Source organism: Hesperophylax consimilis, chromosome 1 (assembly GCF_061612785.1).
Source record: "Hesperophylax consimilis isolate HC1 chromosome 1, BYU_Hcon_1.0, whole genome shotgun sequence".
NCBI lineage: Eukaryota > Metazoa > Arthropoda > Insecta > Trichoptera > Limnephilidae > Hesperophylax > Hesperophylax consimilis.
Window position 1 is genome coordinate 39,089,141 of NC_142836.1, and position 19,025 is coordinate 39,108,165.

Genomic DNA, 19,025 nt, shown 5'->3' on the forward strand with positions numbered 1-19,025 from the left:
TTGAAAATCCTATTGTAAGATAATTTAAGCATTTTTCATTTAATTTAAAAGAATGTTGTAGTTTTATTAATTTTATTAATATTAATAATAAAACAATTGTTTTATTGTCAAAATACAAAGACTTGTTTACTTTCATTTTCACTTCCTTCAATAAAAATCAATTTCGATGTTTGACATCTGCCAGGCGTCCCGTGACGGATATTTAAAAAATATATTTTTTTAAGGTTAACAAATTTTCAGTCTTTATGGATTGCGGGCCACTGATCCCAGCCCACCGGTTTATATAAGAATCCCAGCCAACTGACATTTAATATGATTTTTTTCCGACGATTCAAATCATACAAAATCAATAGATAGTTTTCGATCCCTGCAGAGTTCAAACAAAAACTATAGCATTCCAACCCTCTGGTTTCTCATAAGAATCCCACCCTATGACATTTCGCACGACTTCCGCCCCCATCTGAACTGTGACGTACGGAAGGGTGCTGTTATCCCCTACAAATGCAGAATATCACAGTGGCTAACTAGGCGACACTATGTTGAAACTAAAGCAATCCACGATATGCGAAGAGTATTTTGCCAAACGTACAAAAATAAGCACCCGATGTCTTTTGTTCGTTATGAAAACAAATTCATTTGAAAAGTGTAATAAATAATTGTAAAAAATATCATAGGGCTTTCTCTAGGACTATGTATACTAATTTGTCATAGGGCTTTATCTAGAACCATGTATACTAATTTAACACAGGGCTTTACCTAGGACTATGTATACTAATTTATCATAGGGCTTTATCTAGGACTATGTATACTAATTTATCATAGGGTTTTTTCTAGGACTATGCATACTATTTATCATCCTGTTGTTAGGTGATTCCATATACGTATATTAGTTATCTGCTTAGAACGAGTTGCAGTTTAAACACTGGCGGAGGGTGCTTTTCGTGGTAGAAAGCTAAACGAGAAAAAAAGTTATTTATATAATGTATAGTTGTAGCCGTTTTTTTCTAAATGTTGTGTTTACATAAAAGGTTTTGTAAAAATCCCAAATTTCGCTGCACGCACGCAATTTTTTAATAACACTTGATGTCAACTTAATTACTACTGGAAACAACTATTCTTAAATTTAATGTAGGTTCTTGTTCTAATAAAATGTATTCTCTGTTAATAATAATCTCTGGTAATCTCTATTCTTGAATAGTTGTAATTAAGATGAAATTAAAATAGGGGGAGATAGAAAAACGTGCAGGGAATATGTTATTAGATTCTGAGTTTGGGTTATTTAAATAATTTATGTGTAATTCCTAATCTTCAAACATAACTTTGGTTGAAAAAAAACGTCAATTTAATGCATCTTACCATCTCCCCTAACATAAATAGTTGTTTCGTGTAGTAATTAAGTCTAAACGAAGAGTGATTTTTTATTTTTTTACGTATTAATAAGCGTGCAGCGGAATTCGGTCTTTATGGCGAAGCTGGTATGATATTCCAGATAGGTTTTTCAATATTTTCATGAAAAATTTTACTTATTCCGCTACAAAAATGTCAATAAATCCATTCGTATCAATCTTAGCTCTCAAGCACAACAAAATTCAACGGTCGCCGATACTGTAACTGGAGCTTTCTTCAATTTAAATAATATAATGTACGATTTAACTAAAAAAGTATATATTTATACATAAAATTTAAAACGTGTAAGTAGATCTACAGCACTGGAAAAAATCAACGAATGTACTCATTAATAAATTCATCCGACCCATACCACCCATACGGTGGACAGTGGACTTCGTGGGTAGGCTATGAAAGTAGATATTCAGTCAGTAAATGAAATAATCAACTTTCAGGAAGTGAAAGATTAATAAAATTTAATTTGTTTAACATCCTCGTACGTGCACTGTTGCGTTCCATTCATAAAATCGTGGATAAACAACGTAAAAATCCGCAAAGGAAAAATACAATGGATGGTGAAACGTCGAATAAATAGTTTGTTCGTGAATTTCTATTTATGCCGACCTTCGAGCATTTTAAAAATGGGGACACCCGCCTCCTATATAACACAACATAGCATAAATAAACAACTGACATACATACAAAATCTCCCGCCTTTCGATATTAAAACAAACAACGGAACGAATACAAACACACAAAACGTACCACGAACATATTCTTCACCGCCATCACCGACCAGATAAATTAATTTTATCGAGGGAAGCCAAAGTTCAAAAATGTATATCTCCATTCACACGTCGTGATACTGGAGCAACACCAACACTTAATATTCACTTATCTAGTCTAGAACTTAATACTATAACTTGTTCACAGTCTATCATGTTATAAAACATCACTCTGTATAGTAATCCGATTGATGAAACTGTATTATTCACTTCACTGAATCAATTCTGTTGGTTCAGTTAGATTATTATTTTGTATTGAGTCGCGTTTAATTAAATAAAAACACAAAACAGGGCGCTATTATTAACCGCCCGCTGGCCACTGTTGGTCGGAGACACAAGTAATGGAATAAAATAACACGGCAAGTCCCGGCGTAGATCACGGCACAGTAAGCAAGAGCGTGTGTTATTAGAAGTTGTTATCGGTAATCGTAATCAGTAATCACGTTGAAGAAAGTTTTCAGTGACAAAACGATGATGCGATTTTATTGAAAGGATGTAGCGCGTGTCGCGGGTCTCTTAAACACGTACACTATACTGACTGCAGGACGGTCCTGTGTTGTCTGGCAGACAGCACGTTGTAATAATTTTATAAACAATACGCACCCGGCGGGACTTCTCAAACCTCGGCGCGGTGGGTACCTCTATACCTATATATATATATATATATCATTAGCTCATTACGGAGTTCAATCGGTCGGTACACAGGGTAATCTAGAACCAATATAGGAATTTAGAATGGACAGGGATTATGAAATGAATTAAACAATGTATTTTGTTGTTTACTAGCTTATTTTAATGCATTCTTGCTTCCCATATGATACTTAGGACGGGTTGTTTCGGAGAATCTGAACAATTCATCAAATTTCAATGTTCATTTTCAAGTTCTGTGAGAGATTTTTTCAAGTTCTGTTTTTATTTCAGTTTTGTCAAGCAACTAGCCTACAATGATATAAAAACAGAACTTGAATAAGTCTTTCACAGAACTTGAAAATGAACGTTGAAATTTGATGAATTGTTCAGATTCTCCGAAACAACCCGTCCTTAATGTCTGATTTTTTTAAATTTATATATTTCATAATGACTGCACTTTGGACGCTGAAAATAATTGTATTTATCTATAAATTACCGACAGAAAAAGTTGTAAAAATTGCATGACGTCAGAGATAATCGTTAGAAAGTTTTTACTATAACAAAACAAATAGATTATCTGTTTGTCAGATAAGATATAAGTTCAACGATTTCAAGAAAGGTTTAGCGTGTAAATAAACAAAAATAAGTATCGTGCAGAATTTATGGTTGCTGCTTGTTTGCTGAAAGTTTGATAGTTGCAAATACAGTATGAGCTCGATAATCTGATGCCAAGAAAAATAGCCGGACGGCCGATTACTGCAAGTATTAGATTATTAGAATTATGCAGAAAAACACAATTCAGCACTCAAAAATTATCAATTTGTGAGTATTGCGAACGATTTATCTAGAAAATTCTATACAGGTAGAAGAAAATGTATAAGGTCTCCAAAGAACAAATTCTTAGACCGTAAACTTTTTAGTTCTATAATTTGAAATGCGTACTTAACTGGAATTTTAGGCAAAACGTTCAAAAATGCCTTCCACTAGTTTTCAAACTGCACCAATTACAGACATGTATTTCGTAGAATTACAAGAGATTACAGTTTGAGGATTTTTGTCACTGGAGACCTTTTACATTTGCCTAACTACCCGCATAGAATTTATAGATAAATCATTTGTAGTTTACTTGAATTAGCAGACTGAATGTGATGTTTGGGGCCACTTTTTAGTGCAGAACCAAACTATAAAAAAACAGATTCAGACGTTTATTTCCGGCATGTCTTATTGTTATTGCAAGTAATGTAGGTATTAGTATTCGATGTTGCAATGTTATCTTTGGCCCAACTGGAAGTGATAAAACATCCCATTACTGAGCGTGTCGATCTACCGAGCGCCGGATAATCGAGCTCTCACTGTATAGGGAAAAATCAACAAGTCTATCGCTGTAATTAGAAGGCGACCGTAAGCTAACGGTGGTGATAGGACTGCAATACAAAATAATCTATTTATCGCAGTTTACATAATGTCCCTTTTCCAAATCGGATACGGCGATAAGGTCACCATGGAATGAATGGTTGGAATATCTGAGCGGTTCGCCCCTCTGCCTCTGCGGTTTATTTATATCTTATATCTGTCGTGGGAAGTGGGAAGACTGGGCATTCTGGGCAGACTGGGAAGCGCTCGGCACTGGAAACGGGTGCACTGCGCATTGATCACCGCGCACTGGAGACACACATAATTACGGACAGGGTTGCCAGAAGAAGTTATCCAAAAGTAATATCCATTTTTGAAGTGAAACTTCTTTACGCGCGTCATGCAATTTCGAGGACCGGAGTAAAACCGACTCATGACCGAAACGAAAATGCGGGTACCCCCACCACCGATTAAAGTTCATTTGATCTAGTCAAAGTTTTGAAGTAACATATAAATGCTTCTTAGCTCATCCCGACAACTGGCGTTGGTGGTGTAATGGTCAGCATAGTTGCCTTCCAAGCAGTTGATCCGAGTTCGATTCTCGGCCATCGCACATTATTTTTTTGTTTTTAACGCCTTTTTCATTCAATATCTTATTTTTTAGTAGGTCAGAACATTTTTTAAAAGAAAATAATATTGCAAAATAATAAAAACACTTATCTCACTGTGATAAAACATTACTCCGCTAGAGCGCGCTTTGCGTTATTGTGTTGGATTAAAATTATTATCTAATCCGTATATTATGATAATTGTATTACATTTATTTAATTAATTTATTTATTTTGATAATATGTAATAATTTACAGAAAAAAAAATTAAAACTATCTCCCTCTGATAAAATATCCGTTCGCTAGAGCGCACTACGCGATCTTGTGTGGGATTCTATTTCTGTACATTGTACATTATTTTTAAAAATATATTATATTTTGGGTGTGATGTAGGTAACATTATAAAACATAACAAGCTCTCATATTTTCAGAACCTACATAATATAATCAATTTATGCGGCTTTGCTTACAGTTGGTGCTCAGCGTGGTTGGCTTTCAATCAGTTAAGCGAGGTTCGATTCTCGGCTGTGGCATTTTTGAAGTGAAACCTTGTTGAGGTGGGGGAGCCGCTCACGAACGTTCTCTCTCTTCTCTTCTTTCCTCTCTCTCAGACACCAGCGAACTGCGCCACGCCAAGCATCAGCTGAAACTAGAAGTTTCACTTCTGTCTTGCGTAGGCTTGACACACCCACTTTTTATTTTAAACAATCCTCCTTCGTTCTCCGTTTCAAATTATTCAATAACTAGCTAGCCAACTTGTACCCGGCGTTGCTAGGGGGTTATGCTTAGGAGATAGACATATACCATCACTGACTTTTCTGTAGGCCTTTTTAAGATATACAATTCCGTAGTACATTATTTTGATGTATCGTTTAGCCAGCGTTATCAATTTAAGCGAACGAACATATTTTTTACGACTTGATTACAAAACATCGACTTTTCTCTACTTTCTATAAGTGTAATATGTGTGTATTATATGGAAGAAATTCTCTAAATGATAGTGAAAACCCTATTAAAATCGGAAAAACTAAGCGCACAAACAGACAGACGCGGATAGCGGTTTTATTTTATACTATTTTTTCATATGAAGGGTACAGATTTTTCCCAAAATTTTATTAACAATATAATTTAAATTAACATATTTCAATAAACATGTGTTACGTTATTGCAGATTCCTTAATTAAAAACCAAATAACATATGATATAAACACTCTTCGCAATAACTGGTCAGTTGTATGCATTTTGTCACTGTTTTTTAACGTGTAGCCGAATCGACAAAGGTTTGCGATAAGTACAATAAGGTTTGTAACCAGGGTTAAAATATCCAATTAAATATAATTTGCAATGCTTGTAACATCACCATTGCTTAGAATCCGTTGCTACGCTTAGAAAAACTAAGCGCACAAACAGACTGACGCGGATAGCGTATTTATTTTATACTATTTAGAGCCAGTGAACAACGAACAGATAGATTTAGATAAATTAAAATGTGATCTAAACCGATTTGAAAGAAAACTGAGTCGTTAATTTACATGTTAAGATCTTTAGACTCCTAAGACCTAGATATAGCCCAGTCAATGAAGGGAAAAAAAGACCCAATGTCGGAACTAATTCCCCGGAAGCTGAATTTTTCATAGATGTTAGAAGACCTTTAGACAAGTATTTTTACAAAAGTCCCCGACTTTCCCCCTTGTGCTTCCTTCCCCACCCCCTCTTGAATATATTTTTCAAAGCCTTTTGGAATACGCTAATATCTCCTCTATGGTTTTATTAAGTCAGATAATTTATTTTTCGTTTAGTTTATAATTAGTTGTTCTAAAAAATTGTATTCTTTCATTTTTGCGAAAAAAGCTATAAAATCTCTACAATTTATTAGTAAAGGTTTTATTAAATCAGATAATTTATTTTTTGTTTAGTTTTTAATTAGTTGTTCTAAAAAATTGTGTAATTTCATTTTTGCGAGAAAAGCTATACAATCTGTACAATTTATTAGTAAAATAAAAATATCAGTTTTTAAAATAGTATTTCAGAATATATTTGCACATAACTTTTTTCTGAGCCTGTTAACGAAAAAAAATAAAACAACAAAACTTGTAGACAATATTTTTATCTATAAAATAATGTAAATAATTATTGTTTTTAATTTATAATAAGGCACGTAGGCTGTTAATAAAGAGCACGGCGCGCGGCGGCTCGAACGCGCAGCGGTTCGCGGCGCAGCGAAAAATTACAAAAACCTAAGGAAAGTAATGATTAATTCATGTGTTTGCTTAATTATTTTAACAAATTCATCTAACGTTGAAGAGTTTTATTGTTATTTACCAGTTTTAGTTCGGTGGGGAGGGGGGGTATATATATATTTTCCCCTGCCCAATGAAGCGCTTTCATTATCCACCAACCGCCGTGCCTTCGTCTGGCTAAACAGTTATATTATGTTGTATGATTGTTTGTAACTTATTATTTAAATAAAAGTATGTGGAAAATTTATGGGAATTAGTTTACGCGTCGTCAACAGTAACCCACATGCTCCAGGGACATGAATATTCTCGGGCAAACAGAGCCTACACTTTAACAGCATCGTCTCTTGTCCACGTAATTAGAGAAAAATACCAAGATTTTGATGGGAAATTAAGACAAATAGAAAATATGTATCAAGCTTTAGTTACGTGGAAAAAGATATGGAGGAGGTTAATAATGATGAGAATCTAAAAGGGACGATTCCATATACTGAAGCAAGTGAAGACGGGATTAAGGAATCATCGAATAGGACTGCCAAGTTGTTGTTTTTGTTTCTACATTGCATCGAACTCACGTTTAGATTTATATTTGAAGAGAAGTCCGGGAATCGGAAAATGCATCTAAATACTATTGTTGATATGCTTCCATTTTTTCACGCGGCAGGACATTTACCATACTCAAAATCAGCACATATGTACGTTCAAAGTATGTTGCAACTCGAATCAAGAATAACTAAAAAAATATATAAACTATTCACCGAAAATGGGTACGAGAATAAGAATAAGAAAAAGCGACAGATATTGGTCCGGTACGTGGACGGACATGATCATCGAGCAGTGTCTCATGCGACCAATGAAGTTAGTAGGAGGTTTGACACATGGGCGCGGAATCACAGACAGCGCTTTGTCAAAGTGGAAACTTGGAACCATTTACTGCGTGAAAGTGCAAGAGAGCATTGAAAAATTCATCGGTATAGAATTTCATTTTACAGAACAGCATGTTGAGCTGCGCGAATCACGGAAGAAAAGGGATGAGCTAGATATAGGAAAATATACATCATGGCTAAGACAGCACGCCCGTTCACCAAGCTCTCAGGGGAGCTGGTGTCTTTATCTTCAGGGTTCGTTTCAGATAAAAGTGTCAATTGTGATAACGCTTATGAGATGGGCCTGGCAGCTATGCAAAAAATGAAAGGATGTAATTTTGGAGATATACGACTGAAAAGAAAAGGTTAGGACAAGACAAGTTGCAGTAAACCCCCAGCAGCTATTTAACAGAATACTGTGCATTATTGATAGTCCTAGCAAGCCTTAGACCCACTTAGGATATGAATTGGCTTCAAGACCCCTTCTATTTTTGAAGAAGTCTCCCTTCGTAAAGGAACAAAATCATGTATGGCGAAAGTATTCAGCGAAAGTATTCATGACGAAGTTGATTTGGAAAACGCTGCAATAGTCATCGATGGGGGATACCTCCTACACTCTGTTGTTTGGCAAACTGAAACTATTTACCGAGACATCATTAAATCATATTCACGTTTCGTCCATACTAAATTTGGCAAACATTCTATTGTCGTTATCGATGGATACCCTGAAGAACCAACTGTAAAATATGAAGAACAAAGACGAAGGTCGGCTAACAACTCATCGTGCGATATTGAATTAAACTTCACTACACGTTGTTTGACTAAGAAGGAAGCTTTCTTATCTAATAAGAATAACAACAAAAATAATGATTGAATCAATGTGTCATGAATTTTGGTTTGAAAACTGTCACGGCCGCAGGTGATGCCGATATTGAAATTGTACTAACCGGCATCGAACAACTCAACATCTTCTCAAAAGTGATTGTTGTTGGCACGGAAAGTGATATTTTGGTATTACTTGTAAGTCTTGCTCCCGAAGGAAATTTTTTTCTGTAAAGATGTTGGTGGAAAGGCCCCTTCAAGAAATTTCTACATCAAAGAGAAACCTATAATTTTGCATAAAGATATTCGAAAACACATGCTATTTACCCATGCCATTATGGGCTGTGATACGACCTCATCTTTATATGGATTAGGAAAGATAAAAGCTGTTGACATGATGAAAAACAATCCCGAAGCAAAACGCGCAACTGAGGCATTTCTGGAAAAAAATGCAACTGAAGAGAACTTGTTGCAAAATGAAGAAAAAATCGCACTCGCCATGTATGGTTTTGGTAGCTACTCTAATTGAAACGAAGCTCGATAATATAAGTTTACCAGACTAACGATAAAATCAGCTTTTAAATCTAAATTTGACTTGGCAAAGCTACCACCGACTTCAGAATCGTGTCATCAACATTTGTTGAGAGTTTATTTGAGAGGTATGAAAATGTAAATGAAAATGGTGGAAAGAAGAAATTTTTGAAACCTTTTGCTCCTGATGACCTTCTTTCTCTGGTGTCCTGTTCCTGCAAGTCTGGATGTGGAAATTACTGTGGCTCCAAAAAATCTGGATTTACCTGCTCTGCCATGTCCTACAACCGTAACGGATTATCATGTCTGAACACACCCCAGTATGACGAAGAAATGGAAGACTCTCTTGACTAGAAAATTATTTGAATATTTGCCTAATTTTGTCATAGATAATATTGATAAGTATATAATATAATTTACAAACCGTTTTGTCATTATAATATTTTTTAAGGTATATTTTAAGAAGTTTGTTTGAAAGTAAATCATTATCGATCTATGCACTATTTTAAGTGATTTGTTATTTCAGTATTTTATTGTTGATAGGTGCACATAATAAATCAAGTGAGAATTTCCACAAAAGATTTTTTAGAACTTCGCCATAACATAGGGTCTGCAATATTTTAATGTGGTGAAAGGGTAGTCCCACGATGTCGTTGGTATTTTTGGTTTATTTCACATAACTTTATTTAAATATGACAACATAATATGACTGTTTAGCCAGACGAAGGCACGGCGGTTGGTGGATAATGAAAGCGCTTCATTGGGCAGGGGAAAATATATATATATATATATACCCCCCCCTCATGGGAAAAATAAGGATAAAACTTTTCAACGTTAGATAAATTTTCTAAAATAATCAAAAAAACACATGAATTAATCATTACTTTCCTTAGGTTTTTGTAATTTCTCGCTGCGCCGCGAACCGCTGCGAGTTGGAGCCGCCGCGCGGTGCTCTTTATTAACAGCCTACGTGCCTTATTATAAATTAAAAATAATAATTATACACATTATTTTATAGATAAAAATATTGTCTACAAGTTTTGTTGATTTATTTTTTTTCGTTAACAGGCTCAGAAAAAAGTTATGTGCAAATATATTCTGAAATACTATTTTAAAAACTGATATTTTTATTTTACTAATAAATTGTACAGATTGTATAGCTTTTCTCGCAAAAATGAAATTACACAATTTTTTAGAACAACTAATTAAAAACTAAACAAAAAATAAATTATCTGATTTAATAAAACCAAAGAGGAGATATTAGCGTATTCCGAAAAGCTTTGAAAAATATATTCAAGAGGGGGTGGGGAAGGAAGCACAAGGGGGAAAGTCGGGGACTTTTGTAAAAATACATGTCTAAAGGTCTTCTAACATCTGTGAAAAATTCAGCTTCCGGGGAATTAGTTCCGACACAAAACCTTCATTGATTGGGCTAATAGGCCAATAAAATTGATTATCTGTACTAGAAAGATTTCGAAATAAGATAAAACTTCAGGTAGACAGATTCGCCCGTGTACGAGAAATAGCTTCGTGACACTAATAAATAATATGATTATGGCATTACCGAAACCAAGTTTTCAGTTTTTATAGTTAGGTTTTGTAGTAAGTAGGTATACTGTGGTTTCGTACTCGTATTTTCAATATGTACCGCAGAAGAATTTCTGCGATACATATTGAAAATACGAGAGAGCATTTTTTGAAACTTGCTATTTCATTAAATGTTTTTTATAAAACAAATTCATTTTGCATATTTGGCCACAATGGCAATGTGAAAAGAACCTTTTCATTAATAAATATTTGACAGCAATATAATTGCAAGTTTTATTTCAGGTAGTGGGTGAGTTTAAAGATTGTTGCTGGGGCAGTTTTCTTATGTTTAAAAAAATGTATGACATTGATATTATTTATTCCCGTTTAAAAGGCCATGGTTGATAAATAGTTGTTTTTCATTCAAGTTATGTGTCCTCCTTTCATGTTTTGTTGATTATTGGTGGCAACCCTAATAATTTCACATTGCACCGCGTGTGCGTCAGATGATTCCGGGAGGGGAGCAAAATAAACCGAATTGCCCTTGTACACTTCACCGCGGATTAGCGTTGGCAAAAAAATCGATACGGTGAATATGTCTGCAAAAGATCGAATCACCGAAAATATCGATTCATTATTGCGAAATGACCTTTTTACCCCAATAATGTGGGTATAAATAAAAACAAAAATTAGATATTGCGAACCGTTACTACCATAAATCTCTATGCCTGTAAATATGAAGTCGTTTTGATATTTATTACTTTTATTATGTTCATTTCTGGGGATGTGTTTTTTTATTAAATTTACGCCACGAGCGTGTTTCAAACTTGCCAAATAGTTTCAATTTACGTCACGATCGTATTAAACAAATAGTTTCCATCAAAATATTACGCTTTTTGTTCGAATTGAAATTGAGGAAAATAAAAATAAATTCACACACAAAATTACAAAATGGATTAAAGAACAAAAAAGACAATATTACCAAAATGTCATAGCATAAAATAAAAATAAAACCTACACGTTTAATTAATTAAATTAATGAATTCGAATTAAAATTGAGGAAAATAAAAATTAATTCACACTCAAAATTACAAAATGGATTAAAGAACAAAAAAGACAATATTACCAAAATGTCATAGCATAAAATAAAAATAAAACCTACACGTAACACACATAAACACACATCACTCACAAACACACAAAGCTCGGTCCAGACATGTTCTTTTGTCCGTACCGTACCTCCGTTTCGTACCAGCGTCGCGATCAAGAACGCTAGTTTGGACGCCCGTTCGGTACGGTACGGTGGTACGGCATCTCGATACGGATAGAGGTACGCTCCGATCCATCGCGAGTCGGTTTTTCGGCCCGTTCAAAGGCGATACGGTACGGGTCTGCGCCAGTCTGGACGTGTTCGCGGCGTCTTACATCTTTCTCTGTTTTTGAACAATTCTAACTCCCACCAACGTCGCCTTTTTTGTTTTTTTTTCGTTATATTATTGTGAATAACAATGAAGGACGCGCAAGCAATCGTCAAATTCTCAAACACTTCCGCAGTCGACGACATGGTGGGAGGAAATGGACACGCGATGATCGCAGCGACGTTACGGAGATACGGGCTCTTGATCGCGACGCGGATACGAAACGGAGGTACGGTACGGACAAAAGATGATGCGTCCAGAGTTTTTGGATCGCGACGCTGGTACGAAACGGAGGTACGGTACGGACAAAAGAACATGTCTGGACCCAGCTCAAGATTATTTTCATTATATTATTTTTTAATTTTAAATGTATTATTATGTTTTTCGTATTTTTAATTTTAAATTTATCATTTTCTTTTCAAATTTATTATCTTCTCTTTAAATGTAATATGTAGATTAGATTTTCATATTTTAAAATGAAGGCCTCAGCACGGGAAAGCCACCCAGTGAGGCCTACATTACTGGAAAACATAAATTGTAACAAAATAATGTACCAAATAAAAAAAAATAAAAAAATCAGTAAATGAATAGACGCATTAATAGTTTGGATGCTCAAAATCCATTCAAATGACTTGTTAGTAGCAATAATCAAAACATTTTCATGGTCGAATGTTTCGAATTAATCACTCAGATACGATACGACCGGAATCCATGGTGGGCGTTGCTTTTTAGAGACCCAAAATCAGAAGCGTCGTTTCTTCTTTACGACGCGCCGATGCGACGTTACAAACGGATAAATCATAAATTCCGAACGATGCATACGAAACAAATCGATTTTTAAATTGTTTGGGAAATGTATACATAAAGATTATTAGATTAGATTCACAAAATAAGAATCGAATCAGTTCAAAAGAGACTAACTCGGGCATTATCTGATAGAATTATTGTTTTAATGACTGTACGGTTTAGGATTGTTTCAAACGGAATTGGCGCCCTCTGTTATTTTCAAAAAGAACCGTTAAAGTTTTCAAACCGCAACAGCGGTTTTTATCTGCTAGTCATATATAACTAGCAGTTAAAAACCCGCTCCGCGGGTTTTTGCTGCTAGGCCCTGCGGGCGGCACTTCTTGCACGGCACTGATATTAACTGTTATGGTACCTAATATAATTTGCTCATAGGAGACTTGCAGTGCTTAATTATGTGTTACAACCGTCAATGTCTATAAGTTGAATCAATATCGTTATAGTTTGTCACAACAATTAAAGATAGTTATAACAAAGTTGATTGAAATAATAGATTATTACATATTGATTAATTGTACCCGTGTTTATGGATAAAAGGAGGGTAATTGTGCGATGAGATTAACAGTCGGTTTAATTAAAAGGTGTAAATTTTACTCCAACTGGTGGTAATTCTTTACCTAAAACTGTTACTGTATCTAATAAAGTTTAAAGTTAGAATATATATACACCTTCATCAGGAGAGTAAAAATCTATATATAAAGGTAGATTATTACAATATAGCGCCCCTGAGGTGATATCTCACAAAAGCGGCGCTATGCAAATTGTCCAATTAATAAATAAATATAATGTTTACATTTTATTATGTACGTATGCATTGATATACAGTGGAAATAGATAAAATAATGTTATCCTATTAAACTTTATTTTATTAAAAAACAAATAACTTTTTTAACATCACTTTATTATATACAACCAATACATGTTTCATGAACGAAGTATACACCGAAGTCAAAAATTAAATATAGATTACAATTGGAAAAAAGAAGTGGAAGGAGGGGGGAGGGGTAAGAGTAGGCTGGGTTTATAAGAATTAGGAATTACAATATGAAAGACCAGTTAAGTGGGAAAATATTTAAAAGAGAGTTTATAAAAAAAAAATCTTGTTAATTATATCTACTTTTATAAACATGTTCTCTTATTTCTAAAATTTCGAAATTATTTATTTGTGATGCTTTATATCTTGTGTGAAGTATTTTAAAACCTGAAAAAAAAATTGCATAAAAGCATAAAACAATATATTCATAAGACAAATAACATTTAATAACGGTTATTCTAATAAATTGATAGTTGAAATACTAAATAAAAAAATTAAACATATTCTCTTCAAACGGTATTTTTACCTCATTTCTTAAGATATAAATAAACAATCAGGATTAAAGCATCGCAAATAAATAATTTTTAAATTTTAGAAATTATAAAACATGTCAATATAAAATCAGATATAATTAATAAGCAAAAAAATTATAAATAATAATGAAAAATGCCATTGCAAAGTTTAAATAAACTTCCAGAAGAAATCTTCTTATGAAACGCTTAATGGTGAAGTAATTTTGCATATTTAAATATTCGCGCCAGTTATTTGGTTAGTTTTTACACCGCCAGAGGTGCGCTCTGTGTCGGCCAGCTATTGCCGGCCATATTCAATGGACGCGTGCTTTTTTCGTCAAACGTCAAACGTAATCACGTAATTGTGGATAATTTTCACTGTAATTTAATTAATCCAATGGATTATAAACTTTCTAAAACATATTTTCTTCGATATTATCCAAAAATTATATGAGGAGAAACGATATTTTTGAAGAAATATCGTATTACATGTGGAGATTCTTTTTCAGTATGAAATCGTGTCTTAATTTTTAATGTCTTATTTTTTTGTATCCAGTCGCCTGCAAACCGAAATGAACCTTACGGTTGCTTAAAATTGAGGGGCAGATTGGTATTTTTTGCCTGCAGACCCCCAATGCAGAATTTATCCGAATCACATAATATGAATTTGACCAATCAGAGGGCCTACATCGTCCAGACGCTGGGACAATAATACTATCAGATTGGTCACATTGCTTACCGACTGTAAGGACGGGTTGTTTCGCATAATAAATGAAGGTTCTACTCAAGTTCTCTTATTTTTTTGTTTGTTTGTTTATTTTATATTGTAGAAACAAACAGTACATGATTTACAGTGATGAAACAATATACAGGAATTAGATAATTCATGTTAGGTACTTATGATATGTTTCCTTGTAATGTCTGCTAAATGGTATGTTTATTCCTTAATTACCAGGTGAAGTGCGTAGTATATATATGTGAGTGTGTGTGAGTGGGTGTGTGTATTATGTATGAGTGAGTGTTTGTGTGTCTGTATGTATGCGCATTGAACACTTTATATTATTGACATGATGCCACGTTTGAATTTGGGCAATGAATCCGAAAAAATACCGCTATTATATCATTATTGGCCAGTTGTTTCACAAAACTGAAATGATAAAATAACTTGAATAGAACCTTCACAGAACTTGAAAATCAACTTTGTAATGTGATGGATTTTTCAAATTCTGTGGAACAACCCGTCCTTTGAAACGCCTAGAATATTTCAAATTAGAAACATCGAACATTGTGACGCGTTATGAAAAATACGACATCAAAATTATAAATAAAAATTTAGAATCTTCCCTGTTAGCCACAATCAAAATCAATATCAATATCCGTCTACTAAGAAACACCAAAACTTTCCATATTCCTTTCCAAAGAACCTTCCAACATCGTGTACGAATGCAGAACTTTAGGTGAAACTTACTCGAATCTCTTTTTTTCGCTCAACTTCATTTGACTTTAGAGTTTCTTATTTTTGGGTTGTTGTTCTACATATTTATAGTTATATTTTTACATATTGTTGTACACCGTCATTGGACGGTTGATATATATTCTTTGTATTTTTTTCTGTCCCTTATGCACATCTCTACATAGTATAAAATAAAGTCGCTATCCGCGTCTGTCTATTTGTGCATTTAGTTCTTCTAAATTACGGATCCAATTTTGATAAGGTTTTCACTATTATTTAGAGAATTTCTTCCGGAAGGTTTAAATATAGGGTTTTCCAATAAGAGGTGTTATTTTTAATAACCCGCTATTTCGGTAGATGTTACTTTTGAAGCTGTCATTTTTTGACATTTGACAAGTAGAAACTATGCCATTAATAAAAATGGAACGATACACGCTTCAACAACGCATTGAAATGATTAAAATTCACTATTATAAATTATTAGAATTACATCGAAAAATCATCTTGAGTGATGAGGCCCATTTCCACCTCGGTGGCTTCGTCAACAAGCAAAATTGTCGCATCTGGGGCTCGGAAAACCCAAGAGTTATTGTTGAAAAGCCTCTCTATCCTCAACGTGTAACTGTTTGGTGCGGTTTATGGTCCGGCGGAGTCATTGGATCTTACTATTTCTAAAATGAGGCTGGAGCAATAGTTACGGTGAATGATGGATTGCGCTATCGAGAGATGATTAATGATTTTTTATGGATGAATTGGATGGTATTGATCTGGACAACGTTTACTTTCAACAGGACGGCGCTACGTGCCACACAAGCAACGAAACCATTGATCTTTTACGGGGAAAACTTTCTTTGAATATCAAAATAACACCTCTTATTGGAAAACCCTGTATATAATAAATGTATACTATATTTATAGAAAGTAGAGAAAAGTCAGCTAGTTATAAATAAAATAAAATCATGCAACCATTTCGATCACTACTGCTGACCGAAGGAGTGGGGTATAGCTCGATATAATATAATATATACGATGTTTGGCATACACTATTCACTACCTACCAACGGACGAGCTTCCAGTCAGTAGTATAAGTACGTAGTAAGTATAAAGTGCATAGCTTTAATTAGTGATGCAACAGAGCTCTGCTTCCGCTTCCGCTTCTGCAGAAGTTCCGCAAGTTTTTCACTTCCGTTTCCGTTTCTGGTTCCGCAAACTTTATAACAGAACTTTAAATGGAGAATACAGCGTGGAGGCGGGGGGCGCGTGGACGACTGGACAAGGGGCGGGACATAAACGATACAAACGTGTCGCAACGAGTTTGTTTGTTTATAGTTTATGTATTTTGGCAACACTGGGTTTATTTATGATTCTGCATTCTGCGCATCACCGCACCATACACTATCGCGACTTATTTGGATCCGCGATACAAATCTCATTTTTTTACCAGCATCATTACAGAGCAGGTTGAATCTAAATTACTTAATGCAACGATTATGATTAACAATATTACATTTAGAACCAGACAACCCAATTCCATGCAAGATGATGACCGTGTACCTTCCCCCAAAAGAAGCCAAACTCAATTTGCGAATGAAGATGAAGATATCGAAGTGCAGCCTTCTACTTCAAAATCACCATCATCATTACAAATATTGGAATCGATGTTAAGTGTAAATGAAGACCAGAGTGAGAACTCTTCTACAACTGACGATGGTGACAATCTATATTTAGAGATACAGTCACATGTTCGTGAGTACAAGAAAGAGAAGAGACTACCTCTCAATGAGGATCCCCTTATGTGGTGGAAAGTAAATGCGCACAAATACCCCCATCTGTTGCCAATAGTTCGCCAATACTTATCAGCTCCCCCCAGCAGTGTAGCCAGTGAGCAATTATTTAGTGCAGCTGGTTTAATATATGAAGAACACCGAAACAGACTCAAAGGTGAAAAAGCAGCCAAATTACTTTTTATAAAATATAATTTACCACTGTTTAATTTCGAGTACTAAAAGTACAAAATACAAATTTAATTAAACAAATCTTAAAAAATAAAATTGTGCTTTTTCTTCATAGTACTAACACTTCCGCTTCTGCTTCCGTTTCCCCTCCGCTTCCGCTAAGATTTACTTTTGACATCTGTTTCCGTTTCTGCTTCCGTTAAGACACTTCCGTTGCATCACTAGCTTTAATCCGAATGCACCGCAGCCAACTGTGGTAGCTTCGTCTAATTGCGCGCACACGAACTAATTTGGGAGAGATGTTCTCAATAAAGGATTCCCTCGGTGCAATTCAAATTATTTTCTACATTTCCCACCAATTCATACGTGTATAACTAATATTCAAAATAATCCTGTCGTGAATATTAATCTAATTCTAATTAATTCGTAACATGCACGATGTCAAATGATGATGAATTATGATCTATAATGCAAGAGAACTAATGTCGTCAATATAAATAAAACTTAATAATTTTGTTTATAACTTAACTAGCTGATGCGTGTGTACCTGGGAGTTATGCTTAGGAGATAGACATATGCCACCAGTGTTGCCAACTCAACTACTTCAAAATATGCTAAAGTGATGGGAAAAATATGCCATAAATATGCTAAATTCCTTTAAAAAATGCCAAAAAAAAGCCAACATAAATTTACCTTAGTACCTATTCGTTGAGAAATAGAGTGATGGAAAAAATATGACAGAAAAATTCTAAATTACTTAAAAAATGCCAAAAAAAGCTAACATAAATTTAACTTAGAAATAAAATCAGTGAAATAAAATATCAATATCTTCAACTTCATCTTCTTCTTCTTCATTAACAGCAGCTGATGTGGAAGTCTGAGAGACGGAGTCTTAACTTTCCTTGGTCCCAATGCAGCGTAGCACTTCGTCAGGAACAGTGTAAGAATAACAGCACTTTCCTGCTCTCTTTAGGCCAAATCTCACGTACAAAATGGCATTCAGGGTTCTCACCGCCAAACGATTTCGGAGTTTTGTTTTGACCAGACTCATTTGGCTAAATACACGTTCAATGTCCTCATTTGAATGCGGCAATGTTAAAATAGACATTGCAAACTGACATAAATCACCGAAGGGGTTATTATTAGCTGCATCTTTATATTGCATGACTTCATTCCAAAACTCTACAGTGGAAGTCAAGGATTCCCATTTAATGTGAACTATGTTTCTCCATTGAGACACCAGTTTTTCAATCGATATCATTTTTGTTAGGTAGTTAAAAACTTGGTTTTTATTATTTTCATGTTTCTGTAAAAATAAGCCAAA

The 19,025-nt window shown here is 34.5% G+C and overlaps 1 protein-coding gene across 4 annotated transcripts in view; it reads right to left on the reverse strand.

The window, feature by feature from the left end:
• The window catches only part of Plp (Pericentrin-like protein), a 73,835-nt gene that overhangs the window by 36,905 nt on the left and 17,905 nt on the right, over window positions 1-19,025 (reverse strand). Inside the window, exon 1 of one of the 4 annotated variants that reach the window (XM_089633630.1) lies at window positions 2,152-2,574. The exons of the other annotated variants lie outside the window; for them this stretch is intronic. Within the exon in view, the coding sequence (XP_089489756.1) occupies window positions 2,152-2,175 (24 nt within the window). The 5' untranslated portion in view covers window positions 2,176-2,574. Of the gene's footprint in view, window positions 1-2,151; window positions 2,575-19,025 lie in introns of those variants that run through there. 4 annotated transcript variants of the gene reach the window in all.